Source organism: Loxodonta africana, chromosome 13 (genome assembly GCF_030014295.1).
Source record: "Loxodonta africana isolate mLoxAfr1 chromosome 13, mLoxAfr1.hap2, whole genome shotgun sequence".
Lineage (NCBI taxonomy): Eukaryota > Metazoa > Chordata > Mammalia > Proboscidea > Elephantidae > Loxodonta > Loxodonta africana.
Genome location: NC_087354.1, coordinates 48,179,307 through 48,205,455, shown reverse-complemented (window position 1 = coordinate 48,205,455; position 26,149 = coordinate 48,179,307). Strand labels below are relative to the sequence as shown.

At 39.9% G+C, this 26,149-nt stretch overlaps 1 protein-coding gene across 29 annotated transcripts in view; it reads left to right on the top strand.

Annotated features, from left to right (window-relative positions):
* MAP2K5 (mitogen-activated protein kinase kinase 5) overlaps positions 1-26,149 on the top strand; it is a 279,846-nt gene that overhangs the window by 190,896 nt on the left and 62,801 nt on the right. For 16 of the 29 annotated variants that reach the window (XM_064267343.1, XM_064267346.1, XM_064267348.1 and 13 more), the window contains 3 exons: positions 3,334-3,363; positions 24,852-24,878; positions 25,190-25,222. The exons of 1 other annotated variant lie outside the window; for it this stretch is intronic. In XM_064267343.1, the coding sequence (XP_064123413.1) occupies positions 3,334-3,363; positions 24,852-24,878; positions 25,190-25,222 (90 nt within the window). 12 more of the 29 variants (XM_064267345.1, XM_064267351.1, XM_064267363.1 and 9 more) reach the window with 6 other exon arrangements.

The following is a 26,149-nucleotide window of genomic DNA, read 5'->3' as shown; positions in this document are numbered from 1 at the left end:
TTCAGAGAAGATTACATACTCTCTTTTGTAAGTTTCCTAATTTATAATACCTTGACAATAAAAACTAGGGAAATGCAAGTAGATTAATAGACCAGTCGGGGTAAAAGATACAGAACGGCCCCAGGTTCGTCTGTCTGGGAAATGCTCGCTCATAGCATACGTAGCATACGTGCACCCCTTCCCCATGAGGATTCTGTGTGTGTGTTGCCTTTCAGCAGCCTCATGAGGAACTTGTACTTCATGCAGCCATATCTGCTGAAAGCCCTTTTCCTTTTTACCTTCTCTGAACTTGATAAAAGGGTGCGAGGGCCTGGCTATATATTCCCTTCTGCTTTGCCACGAGACAGACAGTGTAGAAAAACAAACGCTACAGCTGCTGTGTTAGACCCAGAAGGACAGGGACATACCTTGAAGGCAGCTCCCTCTCCCGGGGCCTTAAAATGACTGCTTTTGGTGCCATCTTAATAGTGCCACTGCATGTTTTCACTGGTGCAGAATTGGAACCCCTGGCCCACTGCCGGAGCAGCCCAGTGATGACACTCTGTGAGAGGAGGTGGGAATAAAAAAAAAATCTAGCATTCTTCATGCTACTGTGGCAATTGTGCCCACGAGTCAAGGACAAGGAACTATTCTCTGTTCTCCAGCTCCAAAGAGGTCAGGCGTGCAAGATGTGTTAGAAGCAGTGTTCCCAGGAGCGAAGTTGTCAGGTAGGACTGAGGTGCCATGGGATGTCAGGGAAGTACACAGAAAGCACAGTCAGCCCCAGGATGATGAGTTCACAAGTTCAAGCACTGCCACCTGTCCCCAGGCAGACTGGCACAGAGAGGCCCCCAGCTGAGCAGCCTGCACTGAATTTTCTCTCTCTTCCCTTGCATGGCAGTGTCTTACAGAGCAAATGAATGGTATCAGCCATCCTTATTTACCTGGTGCCAGTCATGCCAGAATGGACCGAGTAGATGAATGCAACCTTCCCAAGCCAGCTATAGCCTGGCCTGTCTGTAGAAGAAGGATGATAACTTTACAGTTGGAAGCTATGTGATGAAGTGGGAAGAATTCACATTTTTCACTTTATCTCTTTCTCTCTCACTCGCTCTTTCTTTTTAAGCATTCAGCTTATTGTTGCTTAATTCTTTAAACTTCAAGAACCAATGGCCAGTGCTGGCACCCACCACCCAGTTTAGATCTTTATCATATGCGCAGTGACCAAGTAGGCCCTGTAGGCAGAATTCTTCCATGGTCCCTAATGACATGTTCAACATGTATCCAAGTAAATGGCACAACACCTGGAGAAGGGCTTGAGAGACAATGTTCGGAATGTTTTCTAGTGGTTATTAAGCTGTTCGTCTTTTTAGGTGAGAAACCCTCCTCTTGGTGGCTTTCTAACTCCAAATGGAAGTATTTGCAACCCTCATAATCCACACATCGGTGCGATGATAGGCTTTTGGTGAGCTGTCACTGCCTGTCAGGTCAGTACAGACAGTTACAGACCTTTGGCCCCTAATTACTGCACTGATAGACCACAGTGATCTGCCTCCGTCAGTCATGTGCATACTTGCTTTGGCCAGAAACAGAAATGCACTATTTAAAAGTACAGACGAAAACTATGGCTTATATTGGTAGGGGTGGGCCAGAGGGAGTGGATGGGAGAGCTCTGACCTCCCCCTTCCTAATTAATAATGCTACATAGAAAACAAACGTTGTCTCACAAAACTCTGAAAGAAAGTTTGGTTAACATGTCCCCTCACTTTCCTTGGGATGTTTTTGCCATTTATGCTTGGAAGGATTAACAGTATCCACCAAATGAAATAACAATATACAAGTTTTTATCTTGAAAATCAATGAAGTCTGAGTATACAAAGTACAAGGTAATGAAACTTACAGGTATAACAAGGCATATGTGTATGTGAGTACACACACAACTGAGTACCAGGTCTTCCGGAGTAGTCACCTTCAAGATCATATGGTTTATTCCTGTGAAATTGCTGTTGCTCGACCTGGTTTTGGAACTTTGAAAATTAACTTCAGAACATTCAGTAAGTGGCAAAACCTTTACCTTTTGGAGGTGGCTTTGAGTCTTGGCAGTACCCATAAACCATTCAAACCTTAGTCTACAAAAAACTTACACAATCAGCAAGCTGAGGAGTATGATTTTAAGTCCAAATTAAGATGTAATTCTAATAAAATAAAGTAGTTCTTCTGTTACTTGAAATGATCCTAAACACAATTACATAAGAAGAGTTAAAAAATGTTTTGAGCCACATCAGTGTCTTTGGAATAAATGTACAACTTCTCAAGATCTAGGAAGGTAGTGTGATATGCTGGAAGGAATGCTGGATTAAATCACAAGTCGTGGGTTCAGTCCCTGTGGTACCGCTGATGAACTGTGTGGGGACACCTTCACTGGGCCACAGGTTCTAAGATGGTCTCTTAGATCTCTTCCAACTTAGTTTCCTGATGTTGTGACGCCACTTAAAGTAGTTACAAGTTCATACAAAGGGTTTCAGGACTGAGGACGGGCCACATTATGAAGCTGCAAATTTTTGCCCCTGTTTCCTTTAAGTAAGTTATGGTTCGTTTATTAAATTTGGTCTTACTACTTTATATCGAGTAATATTCCTGATTGAATCATTTTGTTTTTACAGGTGAGAACCCAAAGACCAAAATTAAGTCACTGACCTTTAAAAAAAAAAAACACATAGCAGTTTTCAAATCAAGTGAAACAGAAGTTCTAAAGATCCAGTCTCTCAATTTCAGACTTGGATTTCCGGCTTCACGGTGTTGCAATGGCCACTTTCCCACAAGTGGTGGTAGCTCTTTTCTTCTAACTAACAAATGGATGACAATAGTGGTAAATTTTTCAGCTTTATATTATGGCTTATCCCTAAATCCTGAAACCTTTCATGTGCCCTTATATTAAAAAACTACAGTGCTACAGGCTAGGAACAATCCAGTGTTCCCATTTTACAAGTGGCAAAGCCAACAGCCTCCTCCTAGGGTTTTACATCGCTGTGTAGAAGAAACTGTCACACACATGTAAACGTAAATAGTGCCCATAGAGCTGAGAATATTCCTAAGAGAAATCATATAAAGATAATTTTTTATTGTTAAAATTAGAACGTTTTTTCAGGGTCGCAACGTTGTCCATTGAAAATGTCCATTCTAAATACAGCTATTAATGTAAGTACGGCAATATTTTAGTTCATGCATTTGAGGTTGTGAGCCTTTTTATATTTATTTGCTGGATACAGTTCTGAAATGTAGTACTTGTCTGTCTTAAGGAGATCTGCCCTGCATGCAAATCTATAACTAGACAAATATTATTTCCTTTCCCAGCTTGCTCTTGGGAGGTTTCCATATCCTCAGGTAAGATTGTTCATTACTGCCGTTTGCCACTGTGACATTCATTCCTATGTATGAAGGTGCAGGGAGCAATTGTGAATGTTTGAGCCATGTACAAATAAATCTGTCCTGTTAAATTGAAAAGCGATATCTTAAAGGAGTCATTTAGAAGTCTCTCATGATTTTTGATTTTTTTAAGCTCCAGATGTTTTTCCTCTTTGTTAAAGGTTGAGAGCGATCATTGTGCTCTTCCTTTGTGTGGCATTGGGGACATTTTTCCTCACCCTGACCCAGCACCATGTGCTCATACTGAGGTTGGAGGAGAGGCACGTCCTTTGCTTGATACAATCGTTGAGCTTTTGGATTCAGTTAAAAGTATTTGAATTAAAGGACTAAGATGGGGTGTGAAAAAATCTAATCTAGGTCATTGTTTTTGCTAAGCAAACAGGCCCCCAGTTTTATGCAGGTGCAATTTTGAACAAATTCTTTTTTAAAATTTTGCTCATTCTACCCACATTTCTATGAAAACAAACTGTCCATTATATTAACATTGCTGACTATAATCTTTCTAATTTAAGATTTTTTTTGTTTGTTTTTTATTATTGTAGAAGGGTGCTGGCACTTAAAATATAAAGCTGTTTTGTTGTTCGAAAACGATTCCATAGCGTGTGTGCGGAAATAAGTAAAATGTCGAGGGGGATGAAAAATGAATGGTTTGACTGTTTTCCTCTGGTTGGGGCTCACTGTTTTTCTGGCATCTTGGTCTGTACAGGGCAAAGTGCCTGGAGGCATGTCTGATTTAAAGGTGGTGTTGGTCTCTGCTCTTTAAGCATCTATTAACTTGCCATTATTATGCAAATAACTGTTGTATTACACATACTAATTTATGCATGGTTAGATTATGCAGATGCATCACAAACATGGTTATTGAATAATAGGATGAGTCTCATTCTCTCTACCATCTTTATAAGCTGTTTTAAACAAATTCTCCTGCCACCCATGTGGACGTTTAAAGACCCTCCCTTCATTGAAATGCATCTTTTGTATCCTTTTTTTTTTCTTTTACAGTTGAAACTTTCAGATAAGTGGAAGAAAAATTGTCCAACTTGTTAGGTTCAAGAGTGTTAGCGTCACCTTTCAGATTTGTAGGCTTCTTTGTTGTAATAGCTTGGCAGGCATGCTAGCATTTATTGAGGTTTTAGTGTGTACAGGCTTGCTGCTTAGCTCTAGGTAGCCCATCAAATTAAAATCACATTTTCAGGATTTACAGCTCATTAGAATATTTATCTTAGTAAGCCTCCTATTCTGTCAGTAATTTTTTAAACAATTCACTGTTTGGCCAATTTATCCAAACCCCTCAAATTTTGAAAATGAATAGAATTTATCTCCCAAGCAGTATACGGTTTATCTCTCAAACAAGTCTTAGTAGAAAACTTGAAAGTGATCTAACAAGGAATGCCAGAGTTTGCAAATGTAGCCCTATTCTTGAGCTTCCTAATCTCTAGAGTAATTAACAGTGATATGTGAGTGACAAGTCTAAGAAACGGGTTGCCATTGCGTTTGACAGATGTAACATTTGAAGGCTTTTGCAAAATTTGGGAAGAGGATGTATACCTTTGCAGTGTTGTTTTCGTGAATGTCTAAATATACATTTACTTGATCATTCAGGTGAAAGCTGGAAAATTTGAGTATGCTGAATGCCCTAGTTATCACTAACCTTTATGCCAGAGGTCCGGGGCAGGGGGAGGGGGATGGTTTTCCTTCAATCCTGATAGAATGTTGTCACCAAATTAGGATTTTTATTTCAAATAATAGAAGCAGCTTTGATGTCGTCAGGCCAATTTCCCAGGTCTTTCAAAAGAAGTTTGTGTGCTTTATTGCTGGAATCAGTAATGACTTCGGTGGGTTTGGTATTTGTTTTACAGGCTTTGCACTACAGACTGGAGCCTTGGTGGCACAGTGGTTAAGAGCTCAGCTACCAACCAAAAGGTTGGTAGTTCTAATCCACCAGCTGCTCTTTGGATACCTTATGGGGCAGTTTGCCCTGTCCTGTAGGGTCGGTCTGAGTCAGAATCAACCTGAAGGCAACGGGTGTATGTTTTGGTTTGGTACTAAGACTGAGGGTTGGGAAGGGGTACTTTATAAATTCCTTTCCGACCCTTTCCACCTGTCCTCAAAGAAAAAGCACATGAAGAAGAATGTATATTTTTATACTGAATTTTAGACTGAATTATGAAATAATGCCTTCTCATTGGCCCACGTTATCTCATTTGAACATCCAGCTACTCTGTGAGGAGACCTCCCTCATAAATGGGCAAACAGAATGACTGATAAGCTCACTGTTGAGCTGTGGCTGGTTTGGTTCCATTGAAACCCCAAGTGGAGTAGGCAGGAGTGAATCATAGACTCTCCCAGTTGAAAGGAACCTCAGACATCATTGAATCAAACTGACCTGAAAGATGAACATCTACACTCTGCTTGAACACATCTGGTGACAAGAAACTTACTACTGTCCAAAGCAATCATAGCATTAGAACAGTTTTCTATTCACTGAGCTGGGACTGTCCTATCCTATTATCATCTATTTTTTACTCGTGTAGTCCCAAGTGTATGAAAACTTTTCATATATCCTTCAGATCACATAGTTTTGAATCCTTCCAGCAGCCAGGGCTAAGGACAGTGCCAGTGCATTCTTGGCTCTGAATTCAAAGTCAAAATCAGGGCACCAGATCTGAGATCTCTTCAATAGCAGCAAGTTGAGAAGATACATGGCCTACTAGAAAGAGCTCTGGACCAGAAGCCCGAAAATTAGAATTTGAACCCAACTCTCCATACACTCTCTGGTCACCTCAGGCCTTAATACTCGCCCAACTCCTCAAGGCCTCAGTTTCCTCATTTCTAAAATAAGGATCCTGATACCTGCCTTTCCTATCTGATTAGAAGAGGTATGCAGATCAAATGAGATTATGGATATGAAATTACTTGGAAAAGTACAAAGGACCACTCCACTGGTCCTAATGTTGGGCTGTAGCACAAATCAGAATTTCCAGCTGTCAACAAAAGGGGAGCCTTTGTGAAAGGTTGTGCTCACCAACTTGCCAGCTGCAACTGGAGTAGGTGTAAAGTAAGCAGAGAAGAGAGCAGGGAGGAGAGGCCAGCCTCAAGACTTGTCCTTCCCCCAGCCCTGAGTCAGTGCTGCTGACAGCGTCATTAGCAGCACCTCTTCCTGCCGGTGACACAATGTGTATCAGGTGGAAGTGCAGATGAGTGAGGGGTGTTGGGAACATATTAGGGAGAGCCAGTGGCCTGGGACCAACATAAAGGTCAAAGGGCTATGTTTTTGTTGAGCTAATCGTTCTTTCTATATGAATTTGTTTCATGGGTTGGGTTTTTATTTGTTATTTGAAAACACTATCCATTTTCATTTCCTTCAAGACCTTAGAGTTGCATAGCCTCATTGGCATGCAGTTTAGGACGCTATTAAAAATAAAATAATTAAAAAGGTTAGGAGCCACTGTAAATGTACAGTCTTCTTACCATGGCATACAATAGGAAGAACAATACTATCTTGGATTCATCTAGCACCTTTCCTACATGGAGCTCCAGCATGCCTTCATGTCAGTTTTCTGACTGAGGCTTTCCATCCCACCTGTGCAGATTGTAACTTCCTGAAGCCAGGTGAGTAGACTGAGGCTCAGAGATGAGCAGCCCCTTGCCTCAGGGAGATGTGGGTACAGTTAGGTGTAGGGCTTGCAGGCAGCTAGACCAGAAGACTGGCCCTGTGTGTTCTTAATTTGGTTGACTCTGTACCAAAGCTCACCTTCCCTGGCAGCGCCACCAACCTCTTTACTTTGCCTTTTCTGCCCTGGAGAGGCTTCTTGTATGGATGAGAAATGCTGAGTGTCAGAAGGCTGTGCCATTGTAGATGATGACAAGACCATTCCCTAGAGCCCTTCTGCGTTTCTTACCACGTGCTTAGCAGAGTGACAGGGGGATCCTAAGGGTCTCAGACCCCAGTGCCACTAAATTCTGGGTGCCTGTGCAGCATATTCTGGGATGGGATAAGGAAAAATTGCCTTTTTAAGCTTCTTGCACCCAGTGTCTCCATTACTTGAACAATTTAGCTTTAACAGTAATCTGGGAAGATGTGCAGGTCTGGATGAGGGTTGGAGCTGCGTCTACTTAGTCACATAGATCCAGATTCAGTTGACTTAAAAAACATGATGGTGGGCAATGGTTTGTTGAATGACGCCATAATTTAGGAGAAATGAAAAGGATCGCCTGCTAAAAGTTGCCATCCTTCATTCCAGCTGTACAGCAGTGCACTGCATTCGGGTGATAGTAAATCCATTCAGGAGACTTCTCAAGGGATGTGCCAGCTCTGGTATTTGGAAATTTGGTGAGCGAGATGTCACAGGAAAGTGAAGATAATGCAGACACAAATGTATTTAAAGTACTTTTGCATGTATAAAAATGTTTTTCTTCTTTTGCCTACAATTCCTGATCTTGGTTAATAAATTACATCAAAATGACCTGAAGTTAAAAAAAAAAAAAAAGGGAAAAAATCTGAGCAAATAGTGCCCCTGGTATTGTAAAGCTTTGAATGTTTTCACACCCCATTAATTTATTACTTCTCTTTCTTCATCTTTAAATTTCATTTTTTTTTTTTCAAAAATTCCGACTCCCCACTGCTGCAGTGATTTTCATCTTGTTGTTAATTTTCCCTGCTCCATATGGAGCTCCAGACATTTCACCTGGAGGCTGTACTAGATTTTGCTGTAGCGATCGTACTTCCGGAGGCCAAAACTGTCATTTAGGGTTCCTGGTGCATCTGTCTGCGCCAGGCTTTTCCCTGGCATGGAGAGTGTGAATAACAAATCGGATGCACCTGAGACGCAGATGATTGGTGTGTTTTGTGCCTCTCCAGGACTTGTAAGGAGATAGCTGGGGGGGGGGAACCAGCAACTGTGGGTGAAGCTGTAACTCACACCTTCCGTTTGGGGCTTTGCAAGGGCCGCGCAGACATCCTAGGCAGGCTGAGTACAGAGAGAGTAACAAATATTTCATCCTGCCTTGTCATTGATTAGAAAAGAGCCTTTAATTTCATTTCACCCCATGTTGTGATTAATTTGCATTCTTTGTCAGAAGTTAATGGAGTTTTTTATGGTTCACTCTGAAATCCTTGAAGACATCAGACTTGATCTGATGTTTATACAACCGCCAGCGGAATTTTTTCGTTTGATTGATGGCAAGCTTGATGTTATTCCAAACGGCTTTTTAAGCTGTTTTTAAGAATTATTTGAATAAAATGCAAGCAAGATATTGTTGTAACGATCAAGATTATCTGTTAAAAATCTGTTTCAAATAAAGATGATAAGTAGTCAAAAGGACCAAAAAGATAAATGAAATAACGAATAGTAATATTATTTGTTAAAAACACAGAAGAATGGCATTCAGATAAAGCGTTGTGATATATAGATAAGATCATTTTTATTAAAAAAAAAAAAAAAATCAACTGGCCGAACAGAATAATCTAGGCTAAGGTAAAAAGAAAGTCTGGATCTTTAGGAGTAAAAACCCTCGCTACCAATTGGCTAATTCTCATTATTCTGCCAGCTTTTGCCGCCAATGTGCAAAATAGAGATCTACTATTCGTAACTCAAGGAGACAGTGCTGTCAGGCCTGTTAGCTCAACAAAATGATGACATATTACTTGTCTCAATAAAGAGGCATTCTTAAATCCCAGTGCAAGACAAACATAAGTGGATAATAGAGGATTTTAAGTGAAAGGCATGCATTCTTAATAGTATTACAGCTGGCCTTTTTCAAGAGATAGTGCAGAAATGAAAACACCCTGTTGTTCAAGCAAAAATACTCTGGTTGTTCGTGGTTAGAAAAATGTGTGCTCACCCCCATCCTGCTATATATCAAAGTATGAGAGGAGCTGTAGGTGGCGTTTGCTTCAGAACCCCTACTACTAACCAAGGAAATACGTTTTGCAAATGTTTTTTGATTACTAATACCATTTGTTTGATTTGGAGGCTTTGCCTTGCTTCAGCAGATTCTTGCTTCGCTGTGATCGCTGCTACTGAGACTTACTCAGAGGTCGAAAAGCCACTTATCCGAGCACTTTCATTTAAAACAGACAAATTTATTTGCTGTGTCTAAAAGTTTACTAAATAATTGGGTGGTTTTAATTGAAGTTACTGCTTTCTGATCCTTGTATTAACATGATCTAAGGTCCTTTTTATTATTTGTAATCCATATTATTGACCAGATTTGCCCTGTTTTCATTTGAATGTAAGCAGCTTGTCAAGGAGAAAATATTTTGTTTAACTTGGCATGAAAACCTGCTATGTTAATGTGTTTTTTTTTTCCTTTCAATTGACAGAGTGTCTTTTAGACATTCATTTATTTTGTAGTAACCAATTGTGCCTGGGTAGAGCATTTGTTTCATAATAGAGTAGAAAGTGTTATGTTCTTAAAACTAAGAATATTATACATTTTTCAAATGCTAATGAAGAAATACTATAGTTTTTACACTTAATTTTATTCGTGTTTTAAAAGCCTGTGACTGGTATATTCTTACTAATTCAAACTGCGATCATTTAATATTGTTTTAAGGAGCCCTGGTGATACAGTGGTTAAGTACCAAAAGGTCAGCAGTTCAAGCCCACCAGCTGCTCAGCAGGAGAAAGATGTGGCAGTCTGCTTCCGGAAAGATTACAGCCTTGGAAACCCTATAGGGCAGCTCTGCTCTGTTGCTATGAGTTGGAACCGACTTGACAGCAATGAGTTAATATTGTTTTATATTCACCATTAAATTTAGACTGTAGATATCATTATCTTATTTATGTACTAACATATCGGTCATGCCTGGACCAAGCTAGAATTGCAAAATAATACCTATGCAGTTTGCCCTCTTTGAAAAGAGGTATTTGAAATCTATTTTTAAACTTCAGAATATGAAGGATTTCAGTAAATTGTAAGCATCCAATTGTTTGCTTTAGGTCTCTAATTAAAAAAAAAAAAGCTGTGGGTAGTTACCCCAAACTTCAAATGCTCATCTTTAACTGGTAAGAGTCTAAAAGAGCAATATGTGTGCATTTTTTTTCCTAAATCGATTTCTAGCCTGTTTGTTTTAATGAATTGTTTCTTTCTGCCCTTAATGGCAGTGGGTATTTAGGATACAGACATTTAAAATACACTGATATTCCAAGGCATTAAATCAGATTTTGTGTTCCATAAAATGCAGAGGTGAAATTTAGTGGTATGGAAATGTTTCTTTATACACATTTGCTTCTTCTCAGGAATTTTTTAATTGCCCATGTCAAAATCTTCTCCCAGTATCCATCTCATCCTTATCTAGAGGTCTCAGAATTTTATTTGCTTAGCCTATACCAAAAATAGAAGGTGAATTCCCTAGTATATTATAACTGTTGGGATATACAGTTGCCTATCACCATTTTTCACCTCTCAGGTTTATTGGGAAGCTGCTTTCCCACTGGTAGCGCATACTGTTGCAAGGCGGGAGCCTTTATGGTTGTTTGAAACCAAAGAAACAGGCTTGTGCCACAAATTACCATTTTTACGGGGTGTCGTATGAGGTGTCTGAATTTGTAATAGGAAAAGTAGACATTTTTTTACTTTTTATTTGGAACACATGTGTCCCAGTGGGTAGGGACAGAATTAATGGGACAATGTGTATCCCACTGGACTTTAAGAATAGGCTTGTGGAAGGGGGCAAGAAAAAAAAAACGCACACTACTTACCAAAAATTCAGACACACTCAATGATTCAGCACGCTTCCATTAATGAAAACACATGGCAGCAACAAAAAATTCAAAGCAGAAAATATTTAACAGGGTTAAAATAGAGCAGAAATTAATGTAAAATGCAAGAGAAATCTTCCCCAAAGTTCAGATAGCTTAGAAATATGAAATTTTCCAGTAAATTACTTGTTAATACTTTAATGAGGTATGTGTAATTAGCCAGCTAAGTTAGTGATTCTTGTCTTTTTTTTTTTTTTTTTTAAGCACTGACCCTGTGTTGGTTGACTTAATAGCACTTCCTGAACTATTATGTGACATATCTCAATTCAGTTGAACTTATGTTTGTGATTAAGCACCCACTGTGTGCTTGGCACTGAGCTAAGCACTGGGAGTACAGAAATTACAAGAGCTCAGTCCAGTGGGAAGAAAAACTTAAAACAAATTGCAGGTAACCTGACATTCTGGCCTCAAGAGGAAGAAGGAGTAGCCAGCTCAAGGTAGGGAGTCATGAAGGTTTGACAGAGTAGATGATGCTTAAGCTGAATCTCTGAGGCTCAAAGGATGGCTAACAACTTCCCATGCATTGTAGGCAAATGGAGCGTAATATGGTAAAAGATAAAAGTCTAAAACAGTATATTATATTTGGTGCCCTTCCAGTAGTTTAGCTCAGGAGAGTTCTATTACTGTTACCTGTTGTCCCTAACAGTTTAGGAACTTCCCTAGGTAACTTTTAAAGTGGAGAAGCAAGAAAGGGGAGAGGGAGCATGGTGTAGGAGGGAGGTGTTGTATCAGAATGGAGATTGAGAGTTTAGCAGAGAGCAGATATTGAATTTGAGAATTTCATGAATCCCTTTGAGATGACTGGGACCCAATCTGAAGTTGGAAATAACTCCATTTTAAGATCTTCCCGCACCTGAGGTCAGTTGACATGTGCCTCTAAGGGATTCCCTGCCACCCTGTATGAATTTGACTTCGCACATTATGGGGCTTTTTCCAGACTTATAGGAGGGAATTGTCACGATCAAATGAGCTAATACCTAAGAGAGCACTTTGAAAAATATGAGGAGGTAAACAAGAGCAAGGTAATATTAGTATTATTTAGATTTCCAGAAAGCAGTTTAGGGATTTGCCTATGAAAATATATGACCATGTCTCATACCTGGTAGGACTAAAATGAATTACTTTTCTGATCCCACAAGAGCCTTTCTTTACAGTCTTTCTTTTTTGAGTTATAACTTATCATTCACAATCACAATTATAATGTATAGAATTAGATACAGAATCTACTCATTTTTAGTTCAGTAACTGGGGACTATGATATTTTATAATTTTTAAATAATCAGTTTAGCCCAGAGATAGAATTGAAGTTTAAAGTAATGGACTTGGTACCCAGCCTGGCTTTCAGATGGCAACTTTGCCATCTCCTGTCTCTTAAGCTTTGTGGTTGGAGAGACCTCTCACTGATCCCTTCTTTATAAAACTTCAGGTATGAAGAGATCTTGCAATGACTTAGTCCAACTCCTTTGTTTTCTAGATGAGGAAAGGAAGGTCTATAACCATTAAATGACTCACTCATGATTACCACGTTTTAGCCAACAGGGTCTCCCACTCCCAGTTCAGTGGTCTTTTCACTCCGGAGGGGCGGTCGGGGGAGAAAGTAAGAGAAGGCACCCAAAGGTTTTAAGCCCAAATGGCCATCCTTATTTTACACACTATCCACTCAAATACTGCCTCCAACTGGTATGTCTGCAGAGATAGGAATTACTGTCCCAGGATGCTCTGTGCCTGCCAGGTAATTGCTGAATGGATATGGATCCCTGGGGGGAAAGTGGTCCTCAACAGCAGTAGTAGCAGCAGCCACAGACAAAGACATCAACTTTTATTGTACTCCAGTGTTTCACTTATCACCATTCAGCATAGAAAACTTGGGTAGATTTAGGGCTAGGGGCTCATTGGCATCCAAGTTAAAAAGGGGGCAGACCTGGTCAAGCTTTGTCTGAACAGAGATTACTTTTTAGATGTTTAACAGTTCTGGATTAATGCCTGGGGAGTTTGGGAATTCTTCCTCAACTAAAATGTTAATGATGCTAAGAACCCAACCCTCTTTAATGCCAGTAAAACAGACAAGCTAAGTTCATTGAAAAATCAATGAGTTGCCTAAAAGAAGCAAAGAGCTGATTCAGTTTAAGACTGGAGAATACCCAGGACACATGGGGTAGAAAGAGGGTTCCAGGGACTGCTAGGAGCTGGGAAAGGAGGTAGTTGTCTATGCATGGAGCCAAGGTTCTCACATCCAAGGAATTGTAGGAAACTGAGGCAACCAATTAGACCCAGACACTGAATTCCTGTATACTGTCAGGGTCTACAGTGGTGACCATCATGAGGAGAAAGAAAGAAAAACAGGAGAATGGAACGGTATTAAGGAAGAAGGTGTTAGTATATAGGCTCAGAGGAGGAAAGACCAAAAGAGGGTAATGAAGCTTGTCTTGTTTTGTTTTCTGTTCAGAAACAGGTTGCAGAGAGTGCCATTCTGGGCATGAGGGCACCTTGACTCTAGCCTTCTTCTAGTTCAGAAAAGACAATAAACAAAAGAAAATTCTCAACCAAAGGCCTCCCCTGGGGTGCAAGAGCTTGAGGTAACAACAGCCTTTCAGTCTGCTCTTTGGATAGGCCTATTCTTCCTTGGTAGCCTGGCAAGTGGAATTACCCAGTGATTCAGACAGAGGACACCAGGACAGTGACACCCAGCAAGTATATGGTTTACCCCCAAACATACACAGAGCTGACCAGAGTTCTGGTCCTGGCTTCCCTTATTAGTTGTTCAACTTTATTTCTTTTCAGACCTCAGCCTCCTCTTTGGGAAAATGAACGTGTTCTAGGTCAATGATTTGCAGAACTCTGGGATGAGAGGACATAAAATAGGTGGGACTCAAACATTATCCACACGCCCCCAACACACACACACACACACACACACACACACACACACACACACGAACGGCTCTACTTTTACCTGTTAGGTTTTTGGGGTTTTTTGGTTCGTTTTTTGTTTTTTAATGCTTCTAGGTAATATTTTGCTAGAACTAATGTTATTTGGTATGCTGGACTAGAAACTTCTGTGGTCTGCTTTCATCTTATCTGAGCAGCTTCCTTCTCCTTTTCACACCTTCAGCCACCTTGCTCATCACCATCTCTCCGAGTACTCCCTTGGTATTTACTGAAACCTGGTTTTCCCTATATAAAAATATGAGAGGTATGAACTAAAACTCTGAAACAAGTTACATTTTGTTCACTTCAATCTAGATCTGTAACTTCTTTACTCTATTTTGAATTTCATTTATAGTCAAGCCAATAAGCCACATGTCAGTTAACATGGTTATATGATTGTATTTCAAGATTCTTTCTTTCCTAAGAAAACCATGCATTGGTTGTGATTGCAGCTTATCTCAAAATCATAACAGGACAAACAATGTTGTAAAATATATCATGCTGAAAAAAAAAAAAAAACACGCAGTGATATGTAGAGCCTTAGCCCACAAAGCTAACCCTACTTCCCACCAAAACCAAACCAAACCCACTGCTGTCGAGTCAATTCTGACTCATAGCGACCCTATAGGACAGAGTAGGACTGCCCCGTAGAGTTCCCAAGGAGTGCCGACCTCTTGGTTAACAGCTGTAGCACTTAACCACTACCCCACCACGGTTTCCTAACCCTACTTGAGTGCCTAAAAACATCCTGTTGAGGGGAAAAGACTGTCTTAGAAATCTTTGAAGCCCTGAAGGAAGAAAACAAAACTCCAGGGAGTTATATTTTATCCAAATATTGATTGGCATTTAGAGGAGAGTACAAGGCCTGTGTTCAAGTCTTAGCTCTGCCACTAAGTTTCAGGGACCTTAAATAAATGACTTCACTTTTGTAGACCAGCAATTGTATCTTATCCATCTTTTGTGCCCTAGAGTCTAGTAAAGTGCCTAGTACAGAGTAAGCATATATAGACATTTGAAATAAGTGAATTAATTTTTAGGCTTTTTTTTTTTTAACATGTTGGCAGAGCATATCAGCACACATCCCGAGGCTTTATACTAATCATTTGTCCCCTTCCTTTTCTTCTATATCCCGATCCTCACTGTATCTCACCAGCATCGACGCCTGAAGGATAAAAGTTTTCACAGAGTTGTAATAGTAGTCTTCAGACACAGGAAGGTTCTTGTGTAAGAAAGGATGTGGATTTGTATTATCAGGAGGAAACTGGGAGAGGAGATGGAAGGGATAGTCAGAAGACTGAACTCCCCATTACTAGACGTATTCCAGTAGAAGCTGAGCCAGCAAGGGTGTAATGAAGGAAGGATTCACGGAGCAGACAGGGGTGGGGGTCTACGTTGGATTAAATAACACGTAAAATCCTTTCTCTGACGCACATGGGGTCTCCATGAGCCGGAATCTACAGCAACTGGTAAGATCCTTTCAGACCCTAAGAATCCACAATTGTACTTCAGTATTAGGCTGGACTTGTCATCAGAATTGTCCAGATTCTGTGATTGGTTTAATCATCCACTCACTTTGACTCACAAATACTATATCAATATGAAACACATAAGAAATAGAAAAGTACAGGAGAAAAGCAATTCTTTTTCCATCTGCTATCTAGATACTTCTCTGTGTTGTCAGCTGAGCCAGCTCTGTGATATGGCTATCAAAAATATGAATGCACTTTTAGCCTCGATAAGTATGTGTTGTGTCCAGAACAAGGTGAGCTAAGGCAACCAGTCCAAAGTATGTGTTCAGGTGTGGGTGTCATACTTTTTGAGGAATATGCACATATGGAAACACATTCAGAGAGAAGGGACCACAATGGTAAAAAATGTGAAATCATGCCTAGGTCATTCCAGGTAGCTTTCCGGTTCAGCTAACCAAAAATTCAGCTGAAACTAGCCTTAATCATAAGGGGGATGTGTTGAATGATATAACTGAATCACTTAGTATTGCTGGTTTTAGGTAGGGCTTGATTTGGCAAGCCACATCTGGCTCTATCCTTAGCAGTCTTCTCCCTTCACAGACTTCCCACAGGCAACCAAAGGTCCTGGGTTACAGTTTGATTGGACCGTTTTAAATCCAAGTGCCTAGGAGACTTACATCCTCATTGGTTTAGGACTGAACTTTGTGCCCAACCCGTGGAGCTGGAGGGTGAAGTCATTTTCCCAGGAAGCACATGGGCTGCTTCGGGTGGGGAAATGTTTTAGGAGTTTGATTCTAACAGAAGATGGAAGAATAAAGGGTAACAAAATAGCAACTGATCGTAAGGAAGAAAATACCAAAAAAAAAAAAAAAAAAATCCTTTGCCATCAAGTCAGTTCTGACTCATAGCAACTCTATAGGACAGAGTAGACCTGCCCCATAGGGTTTTCAAGGGGCAGCTGGAGGATTCGAACTGCTGACCTTTTGGTTAGCAGCTGTAGCTCTTAACCACTGTACCACCAGAGCTCCAAAGACATGACAGTCATCTTCAAATATGTGAGGAGATGTCACTCAACTACAGCTCCAGACCATGGGCAGATCTTATAGGAACGCATATTTGTACTCAAAATAAGAAAGAACTTTCTAACAATTGAAGCTGCCCAAAATGGAGTCATTGAAATCCCATCATTGGAAGTGTACTAGTAAAGATAGGATGCCTGTGTGTCAGGAATATTAGACGGGATTTCTACACTGGGCAAGGAATTGGACTAGGTGACTCCCAGATCCATCTAGATTCTGTGGCATGCCGAATTTAAGCTAATAGAGATGCAAAAACTAAATGATAGCCCCAGAAAACCCTTTCAGACGTTTTGACACATTAAAAAAAAGACTTGCTTTAGCAGATTTATTTGACTGTGAAGAGTAGAGTCTGTCTCCAAAAAAGCAATACCTTTTACACAGAGAGAGATTCTTAACCCAAATTCTGAAATAAAGCCACCCTTTTTTGGAACAAAGAAAGTAGAAAAGTTTGACTCGGCAAATGTCTGCAGACTCCTTTGAAAAGGAAGGTGCTTTATGGACTTCCCGTACCACTGGCGAAGAGGTTAATTTTGTGATTCACATTGAACATTTTGAATTGTGGCTCCAACCCCCTGCTTTTCTAAACAAGTTCAAGTCTAAAAATTAAAACTTACATCTACCCATAAGGGTGATTTACTGTGGCTCCTATGTACCAGTCTCAGGTGGGACATGAGCTGTGTCAGTTTTAAATACACCAGAAGGAATAGAAGAGTATAGAGTGGCAGGCAGGCCCTTTTTCCTGCTCACTCACTGGCAGGCCCAGCAAATGAATCATGCTGCACAGAACCCTCATGCCCCAGCTGTTGTATTTTGTGTGAAAACGCATCGTCCTGGATACTGAGGAAGCCGTAAGGGTCAAGGGATGTAATATATGGCTGTGATGAGTTTCTCTCTGGTCCCATCTGAGCTGGGCCCTCCTCTCAGCATCATTGAGCCTTCCTGTCCCACCCAGCGTTTGTGAAATTCGGAGATACCTAGTTTTAGCGTTTCAAAACTGGGCCCCAGCTGGAGTAGGCGATAGGGGACAGGGAGAAGGTGCCAGTGAGTGGACCTTAGAATGTGGGGGTCACAGTGACTTTTTTATAACCTGTAGAGTAAAAAAAAAAAAATTTTTTTTTTTTTTTGTAGAGTACTTCCTGCTAAATCCTAATATGACTTTTTTTTTTTAGGCCCTGTCCAAGATACACTAATATATTCACAGACATGATAAGACCTTGAACAAGAACAGAGACTGAGGAGCAAAGGAAATGGGATGACATGAGTGGATTCACCTTATATCAGTAGAAACAATATATAGTATTCATTTATTTTGTCTCCTAATGCATTCAGTATCTAAAAATATCAACTTACCAAAATTCATCCTTGTAGCCAGGGTAAATTTTCTTCTGTCCCTTTTCTTTAAAAGTTACTTGTTTGGAAACTCTTAAGTGAGTGGTACTAAGCAATGTGTATTCAGCTTATGGTCATATGAAAAGGATTTTTTTTTTCCCCCCTCAATTGAAGATTTTAAAATTTGGGCACTGTGTTTTTGAAAGTTCTAGCTCTGGATTGGAGGTGGTGCATCCCTAAATTGTAGCATTCAGCGCGATGCCGGTTACAATTAGTTTGCATGCCAGTCCCACTTTTGCCTCAGGTAGGAAAAAAAGTCTCTCGTGGTACCTGAATGGGAAGCTCTGCATTTGCAGGCTCCTTGGGCTCCTCTGGAAACCCTTGTTGTGTAGTGGTTAAGAGCTACGACTACTAAGCAAAAGGTCAACAGTTCAAATCCACCAGGCGCTCTTAGAAGCCCTACAGGGCAGCTCTACTCTGTCCTATAGGGTTGCTATGAATCGGAATTGACTCGACTGCAAGGGGTTTGGGTTTTTTTGGTTTGGGGGCTCCTCTAGCTTATCCCTTCATTTTTTAGACAAGAGTCCTGAGCCCCAGCAAAGAGAGAGGGCCCTCTGAGGCCATGGGGATCTGACTGGAATTCCAGGGGTCTTTCTGACTTCAAAGCTCATGTATTTTCCCTGCACCAGGCAGCCTCCAATCAGTTCTAGGCCAGGCTCTGTCAACAATCTTGGACACTTCTCTCTCAGTTTCTGAGCTTCAGTTTCCCTAACAGCAAAATGAGTAGAGTGAACTAGAACATCTCTGAGATCCCTTTCATTTCAAAATTCTTTAGGTCACAATTCTTCATTTAGAGTATGAAAGTCTCAGCTTTCTATAATCCCTGTTGATGTTTAGGCAGGGTTACAGCTCAATGCATCTGATCTGAAAAGAGAGCCTTGGTAAAATAGCTATGGTTCCTAAAATCTGAAGTTCAAAAAAAGAATAAGGAAGAGTTCAACATTGAAAACCAGGATGGGATACCAGTAGTACAACAAACAAAAATGGTATTCTTTTAAAAATTCCAACAATTTGCTTTCATTTTATATTTATTTTTCCTATTTAAGGGGAAATAACACAAGCTTGAAAAGCAGTAAATATGTAAAGACAAAATTTGTCAACTGATATTGGAAAATCTGACCTAGGTCACACATAAATCTCTCAGACAAGAGCTGCAGGGCAAGCCATAATTTCAGAGAGTAAAATAGAAAATGAAAGCTGTAGCTGGTGTCTTCTCTCAGTTGCATAGGTGGATTCACTTTAGTTTTCTGCTTGTGCCTGAGTATAATGTAAAAGGGCTTGGTAGCAAGGTCTCTTTTACCATTGTATGTAAAAGAACCTCTATAGAGACAGAAGCAGAATGTGACACGTCCTAAGTTGCTTTTTTAGCACCACAGTCATTGACTAACTAGTTGAAGCCCCAGGAGCCACCTTTTGTACTGGCAGTTGCCTTCCCAGCATCATTTTCCAAAGTCATGTTATAAGTGGAAGAAGAGCTTTTCTAATTATCAACTATTAGTCCTTGCAAGGAAATACATGGGAAATGTTACTACGGTAACACCCCAAGACCTAATAACAGACCTAATACTTGTGCCTAATTGAACTCATTCTTCCCTATTGAAATCTGTAACCATGTGTCTTACAACAGAATGAGGTGGGACTGTCCCCTGTTTGTGGCAGCTTTGACTCTTGGATCTAACAGCTGGCAAAAGAAAAAAAGCATGGGCAGAAGAGGGAAGAGGTTCAGCTAATTAGTGTATCAAAATGCTACTAGTTTTAGAGACCAATTAGCGAAGTGTATGAGGGGAGCAAATATTGTTTTGTTCATTGTCCCAAAGTACTAGTTAGACACAGAAAACTCACAACACAAGCAAAATGCACAAGTAGGCATGTGGACCTGGACAAGTGAGTTATAAACAGCATTTCATATGTTGTGAGGTACAGGCAATACATCAGCCCTAACAACATGATTGTGTTCCTCTGAACTCTGCTCTCACAGCCAGGCATTTGGAAGGCAGACCCAGAATAAAGATAGACATTCATGAAGCTAACACTTTATACTAAGCACCCTTAGTACCACTTTTAATGTGCTATAAAACCAGGGGCTTCACTTTTTCATGAACTGTGTGCAAAAGCAGAGGCAATGACTGGGCTTGACTTTGTTTGGCTGTGTTTTATGGTTGCTGCATCCTTATAGTAATGTGATCTTGAAAAAGGTAAATAACAAAGAGTTTAGCAGTGAAAAATATGCCTAATATAAATACAGTCGAGTACATGGCAGCTCAGAATTTGAAAAATACAACTGTGGCATTAAATTTTCTGGTGGAATTAACAGAGGAACAGAATATAGCCTTTAAGGCAATATATCTGAGACAGAGAAAGGAGATAATACATCTAACTCTATGGTATTTATATGGTGGCATTCATATAAAGAAAAGCACAGTCGCTTTATTTAATTGAGAAAATGAATCAATTACACTGATGTTGCATCATCAGCTTCTTGTGAGATAGAAGCTATAAGTCACCACATTGTGTAACAGTGTTAAAAAGTAATTGAGTATCTTAAACATTTTGCATCAATTTCAGGTAGAGGCACTGCTACCTTAATACAAAATTTATGAAGATGATTTCACTTAATACGCTACTATCCACACTGTGTAATAAAACCTGGTAACACCGTCTCTTTAAAAACCTGGACAGACGTATGCGCACCCATGTTCATTGCAGCATTATTCACAATAGCAGAAAGATGGAAACAACCTAAATGCTCGTGAGTGAGTGAATGGTAAACGAACTGCGGTATGTACACACAATGGAATACTATACAACGATAAAGAATAACGATGAATCCATGAAACATCTCACAACATGGATGAACCTGGGAGACTTTATGCTGAATGAAATAAGTTAATCACAAAAGGACAAATATATGAGACCCCTATTACAAAAAGTCAAGAATAGGTTTACACACAGAAAGAAACATTCTTTGATGATTACAGGGGATGGGAGGGGAGAGGGAAGGAGAATAACTAACTAGATAGTCGATAGATAGTAGTTAAGTGTTAATTCCTGTGAAGGAAAAGGCAATACGCTATATGGGGGAAGTCAGCACAACATGACCAAGGTAAAGGAAAACGCTGAAAAGTACGCAGGAATAAAGGGCAATTATGGTATTTTTTTTTTTATGGTATACGTTATACACTTTCCTGCGATAACAGTAATAACAAACTAATTTGTGAGTAGATACATAGGTTGATATGTACACTAAATAGGTGAGGGAGGTCATATGGGGGTAGACCTACATACGTATATAGATACGGATATTTCTACATATTTGTAAATGCTGTATGTATACTCATATATAATAGTGCATGTAGGGGATACAGTTATAGAAACTACTTATACAACAGAACAGAACTACTGGACTTAAAGGCTAAGGACCATAGTCTCAGGGTACATCTAGGTCAATTGGCAAAATACAGTTCATAAAGATAAAGTTCTATGTTCTAGTCTGATGAGTAGCATCTAGGGTCTTAACAGCTCTAAGAAGCAACCGTTGGTCTCTTCTCACCAGGAGCAAAGGAGAATGGAGAAAACCAAAGACTCAAGGAAGCAATTAGTCCAAAGGACTAATGGCCCACATGAACTGCAGCTTCTTCTAACCTGAGACTAGAAGAACTAGATGGTGCCCAGCTACCACTACAGACCACTCTGACCAGGACCACAATAGAAAGTCCTGGTTAGGATGGGTAAAAATGTAGAACAAAATTCAAACTAAAAAAAAGACCAGACTTACTGGTCTGAAAAAGATTGGAGGAACCCCTAAGACTGTTGCCTTAAGACGACCTTCTAACTTGAAACTGGAGTCACTCCTGAAGGCCACCTTTCAGCCAAATAATAGATGGGACTATAAACTAAACAGTAACACCCATGAAGAAGGTGTTCCTTAGGACAATCAACTATACCAGACCAAAACGGTAACATTTGCCCAAAACCAAAGATGAGAAGGCAGGGAGGAACAGGAAAACCGGACAAATGGAAATGGGGAACCCAGGGAAAAAATGAGGATAGTGCTGACACATTGCAGGAATTGCAACCAGTGTCACCAAACAATTTGTGCAGGAATTATTCATTGGAAAACTAGTTTGCTATGTAAGCTTTCATCTAAAGCACACAAAAAAAATAAAGGAATGGGGAGCCATTAAAGCAATTAAGAAATCAAAAAAAAAAGGGCAGGAATTATGTCTTTTTCACCATTATATCTTCAATGCCTGGCACAGAGCTAGCTAAGCCTTAATAAAAGTTCGTTAGAAGAATTAAAAAAAAAAAAACTGGACAAAACAATATAGTTATAAGGCTTTGATTTTGCTGTTTCTCCCTTTCTTGTAGTAAAGAGCAGGGGTTAAAATAGTATAGTTTTAAGTTGTCTTAAACCACGCTGTTAACCCACAGAATGGGGCAGGATGGAGACTTTTTCCAAGATCTTGGTTCAGGAAGAAATTTTTTCCCCTCAATTCATTTGGTTCATATAACTCATTGGGAACAATGGCTCACAATCCATTCTTGAATTCATTTCAAACATCTTATTGAGAATGTTTGCAGCGTGTTTTCCTCAAAGAAAGAATGTTGTAACCCCCCTGTATATTAGAAATTTGTGAAAAACACTATTTGATGTAAAAAATGGGTTTCTAAATCTTTGTTCATTATAAGTAACTCTCCTGTTGAAGTAGATATATCTTACTAAGAATGTGGAGGGGAAGGTATCTCTGTGCCTGAAAAAAAATAAAAGCAAACAACATAGGTATATCATAGAAGTTACCTGGGCTTTTCAAGATTTTTGTAAAAGGTGGTATGCCTTGATACTGAAATGCTTAAGTACTCCAGGATGGTAGTTTACAGCTCTGCCTTGCTTTTTAATGTTCATCTTTACCTGCAGAGCCTTATCCAGAAGTACTCATTGACTAGAGGAAGAAGCAGCGTTAATTCTTGACAACAATAAGTGGGAGCTATCAGGGGAGTGGTGGTTCAGTGGTAGAATTCTTGCCTTCCATGCAGGAGACCCAGCTTCAATTCCCAGTATGTGAGGCCACAACCCGTCTATCTGTGGAGGCTTGTGTGTTGCTATGATCCTAAACATGTTTCCGTGAAGCTTCCAGACTAAAAAGAACTAGAAAGAAAGGCCTAACAATCTACTTGCAAAAATGAGCCAGTGAAAACCTTATGGAGCACAATAGTCTGATGCCCAAGCAATCATGAGGCTGGCACAGGACCAGGCAGCATTTCCTTCCGTTGTGCACAGGGTTGCCGGGGGCTACTCGATGGCAGCTGACAACAAAATACATCTAAGTAGACTAAGAGCCAGTCAACCTGGGGCAGAGACCCCAGGAAGTGGTGATTGGGCAGAGAGTGAAAAAGAGCCAAGAGCAGTAATGAGAGTGCTGCCATATTCAGTTGAGATAGTACAGGGAAAGCACTCCTTGAAACAGCCACTAGGTAGAAGGGTCTGCTGATCAGCCACATGGATGCAAGAGATACAGAAACCTCGAGAAGCTTAGTATCATATCTAGTTGAGAACATCCCATATACCAAAATTGGTCATTTATAAACTTTACCATGCCATGTATAAATATATGCAAGCCTATTGGTTTTTAGATATGACATGATCAAAGGCAGGTATCCTATGGGTGCTGGAGGTGAAGAAGCATGGGGAGGGGGGGTCCCAGCACCACCATAGCCCCGCCCCACCACTTTGGGCATTACCCGCTCTCTGGGAGGCCCAGTTTCCCCAAGATAGAATAGAGATGGTTATCCCTAGCAGCCTCAAGGTGGTCGTGCAGATCAAATGAGAATATGTGAAAGAATCTGTTAAAGAACCATTAAGGATATGAAGGCACTATTAATATTCTCCCTGAATTTTACCAACCAGTTGGAGCTCAGTTATCCCAGAACGCAATTGACCGGTCAGTGCCAGTATTTGATTACTGAATTTTTCTTCTTAGGAAATTGAGTACCTAAGTTTTTAATAACTACAGCCACTTTTTGGGGGGGGGGGGCGGGCATTGAAGGGTTTATTACTTTAATTAGTAAGTAGATGTTGTATTAATTTGATCCCCACATTTTAGTAACTTTCTAAGAGATGTGCTTTATTAATATTAGACACGTGAGCAGCCTGCCTTTAGAATGTTGATTGGGAACAGGCACTCTTACTCAATACTATTTCTGTTCCCTGTAAAACTTGTATAAATTTGATTTTCCCAGAGAGCATTGCTCCCCTGGAAACAGGCAGAAGGAACTTTGGAAAAGGTGGAGCTTTCACCCCACTCCTGAGTTGGAGGCAAATACATCAACCACATAATTAAAGTTTTCTTCACAAAATAGGGGATTGTGAGCAGACACTGGCAGGAATCCAAAATTCTAATTTCTGACTATGATTTAATTTCAATTTTAAATAAATCGGTTTTTAATTTAAAAAGAGTGAGCTTCATAACATTAGCAATGATTGCAACATTAAGCCCAGTGTTCACAATCTAGCAATATAAAACATTATTTATATCTGAATCGTAAACAGCCTTTTGAAATGGATTATGGTTTTTCTCCCTATTCTAATACAACCTGGAGGGTACTAAAAAGTGTTGTGTGAAATTAACATTCTGCTGACTTTCGCCTATAAATGAGAAGCGAGCTATTAACATTTGTGTATTTTCATTATGTAAATTGTGTTAACACATGCCCACAAATTGCCACCAGCAATGCAATAATTTTCTCTCAGTGATCATAATGTGTCCAAGTGAGTCATTTTGATTATGACATGCTAATTACATATTGCCTTTTTTCAGATTCAGAAAAACCAGGGATCTTTAATGGTAAGCTTTATGAGTTCAGAAAAAAATTCACTTTTCTTTTTCCTGATGGCTGCTTCCTTTGCATGCTTGAATGCCTTGTTTTAAACTTAGCAAATTGCATTTTGAAGAAAATGCAAACCTTTAACTGCCTGTATTAGATTAGGTACCATTAGAAATAATAGAACATCCTGAGCCTCAATGTTTTTATAAGAGTTTGCTGTTGTTGATTAATCTCGCTATATTTTATTGCATTAATGATTTTTTCTTTCCACTCCACTGTAAAGACATTGCATAGAGGCTAATACTTTTTCCTCTCTTCTTTTCCATTGTAGCCTCTCCAGCTTCTGCAGTGCATTGTTGATGAGGTGAGGCATCGTCTTATGTGCTTTCACTCCTAAAGTCATCCCTAATGGTGTGGAAAGCTTATATTTTGTTTCCTAATGAAGCACAATGCCCAACATCCTCGGAGCAAGTTGTGTTGTACAGCTCCGAGCTGTGTTACGGGAACTGGCCTGGTCCAGAATCCCACTCTCCTGATTCTGGCTGAGAATCCCAGCAAAAACAGACTGTCCCACAGGCTGGTCCTCGGGGGTCTCAGAGGCCCTAAACACAAATCACGATAATATTAATTGATCCTCTCCCTGGCCAGATGTGGATGGAGCCGGAAATTAAAGTGGTACCATTTTTTCCATAACAGAGATTTAAAGTCATTGTGTTGGCAAGGGTCAGAGTTGAATAGCAGACACAAGGGGGGTGGAATTTGTCTTCCTTGCCTTATTTACTCAAAGCATAGCAGAGCGATAGAAGTGTTCAGAAGCTCTAGGTCAACATTTTCAGCTTTAATTTCCTCATTAGGCATTTTTCCCAGAACATGCCCCAAGTCCTTGGGCTTTTAACCAGTATTTTCACATTTTAAGTCATGCTACCTCTGGACATTCTCACTCAATGCGTTCCTAGTGTTCCCTTACCTTCATGGAGCTGATCTATCTGGATTCCTTTCTTAACCAACTTTTCCTACTTCTTATTCTGACTTTAAATCCTTTATTTCTGTAAATTAGCAATCTTATAGCACAAGGCTGTCAGTTAAGAAGCATTAACATTTTTTTAAAAAGTGAGTTTTTCTGGGCTTTGAGTTTGCCTGCTAGCAATGTTTTTTTCTTTAATTTTACAATATTTAAAACACTTCTAATTAGAGAGGGAAGGCGATAAATGATTCAGATAGGAAAGTTTGAAAGAAAACACAAATCGTAATTCATAATTATTCCTCTCAATTAAACATCTGTATAACCAGT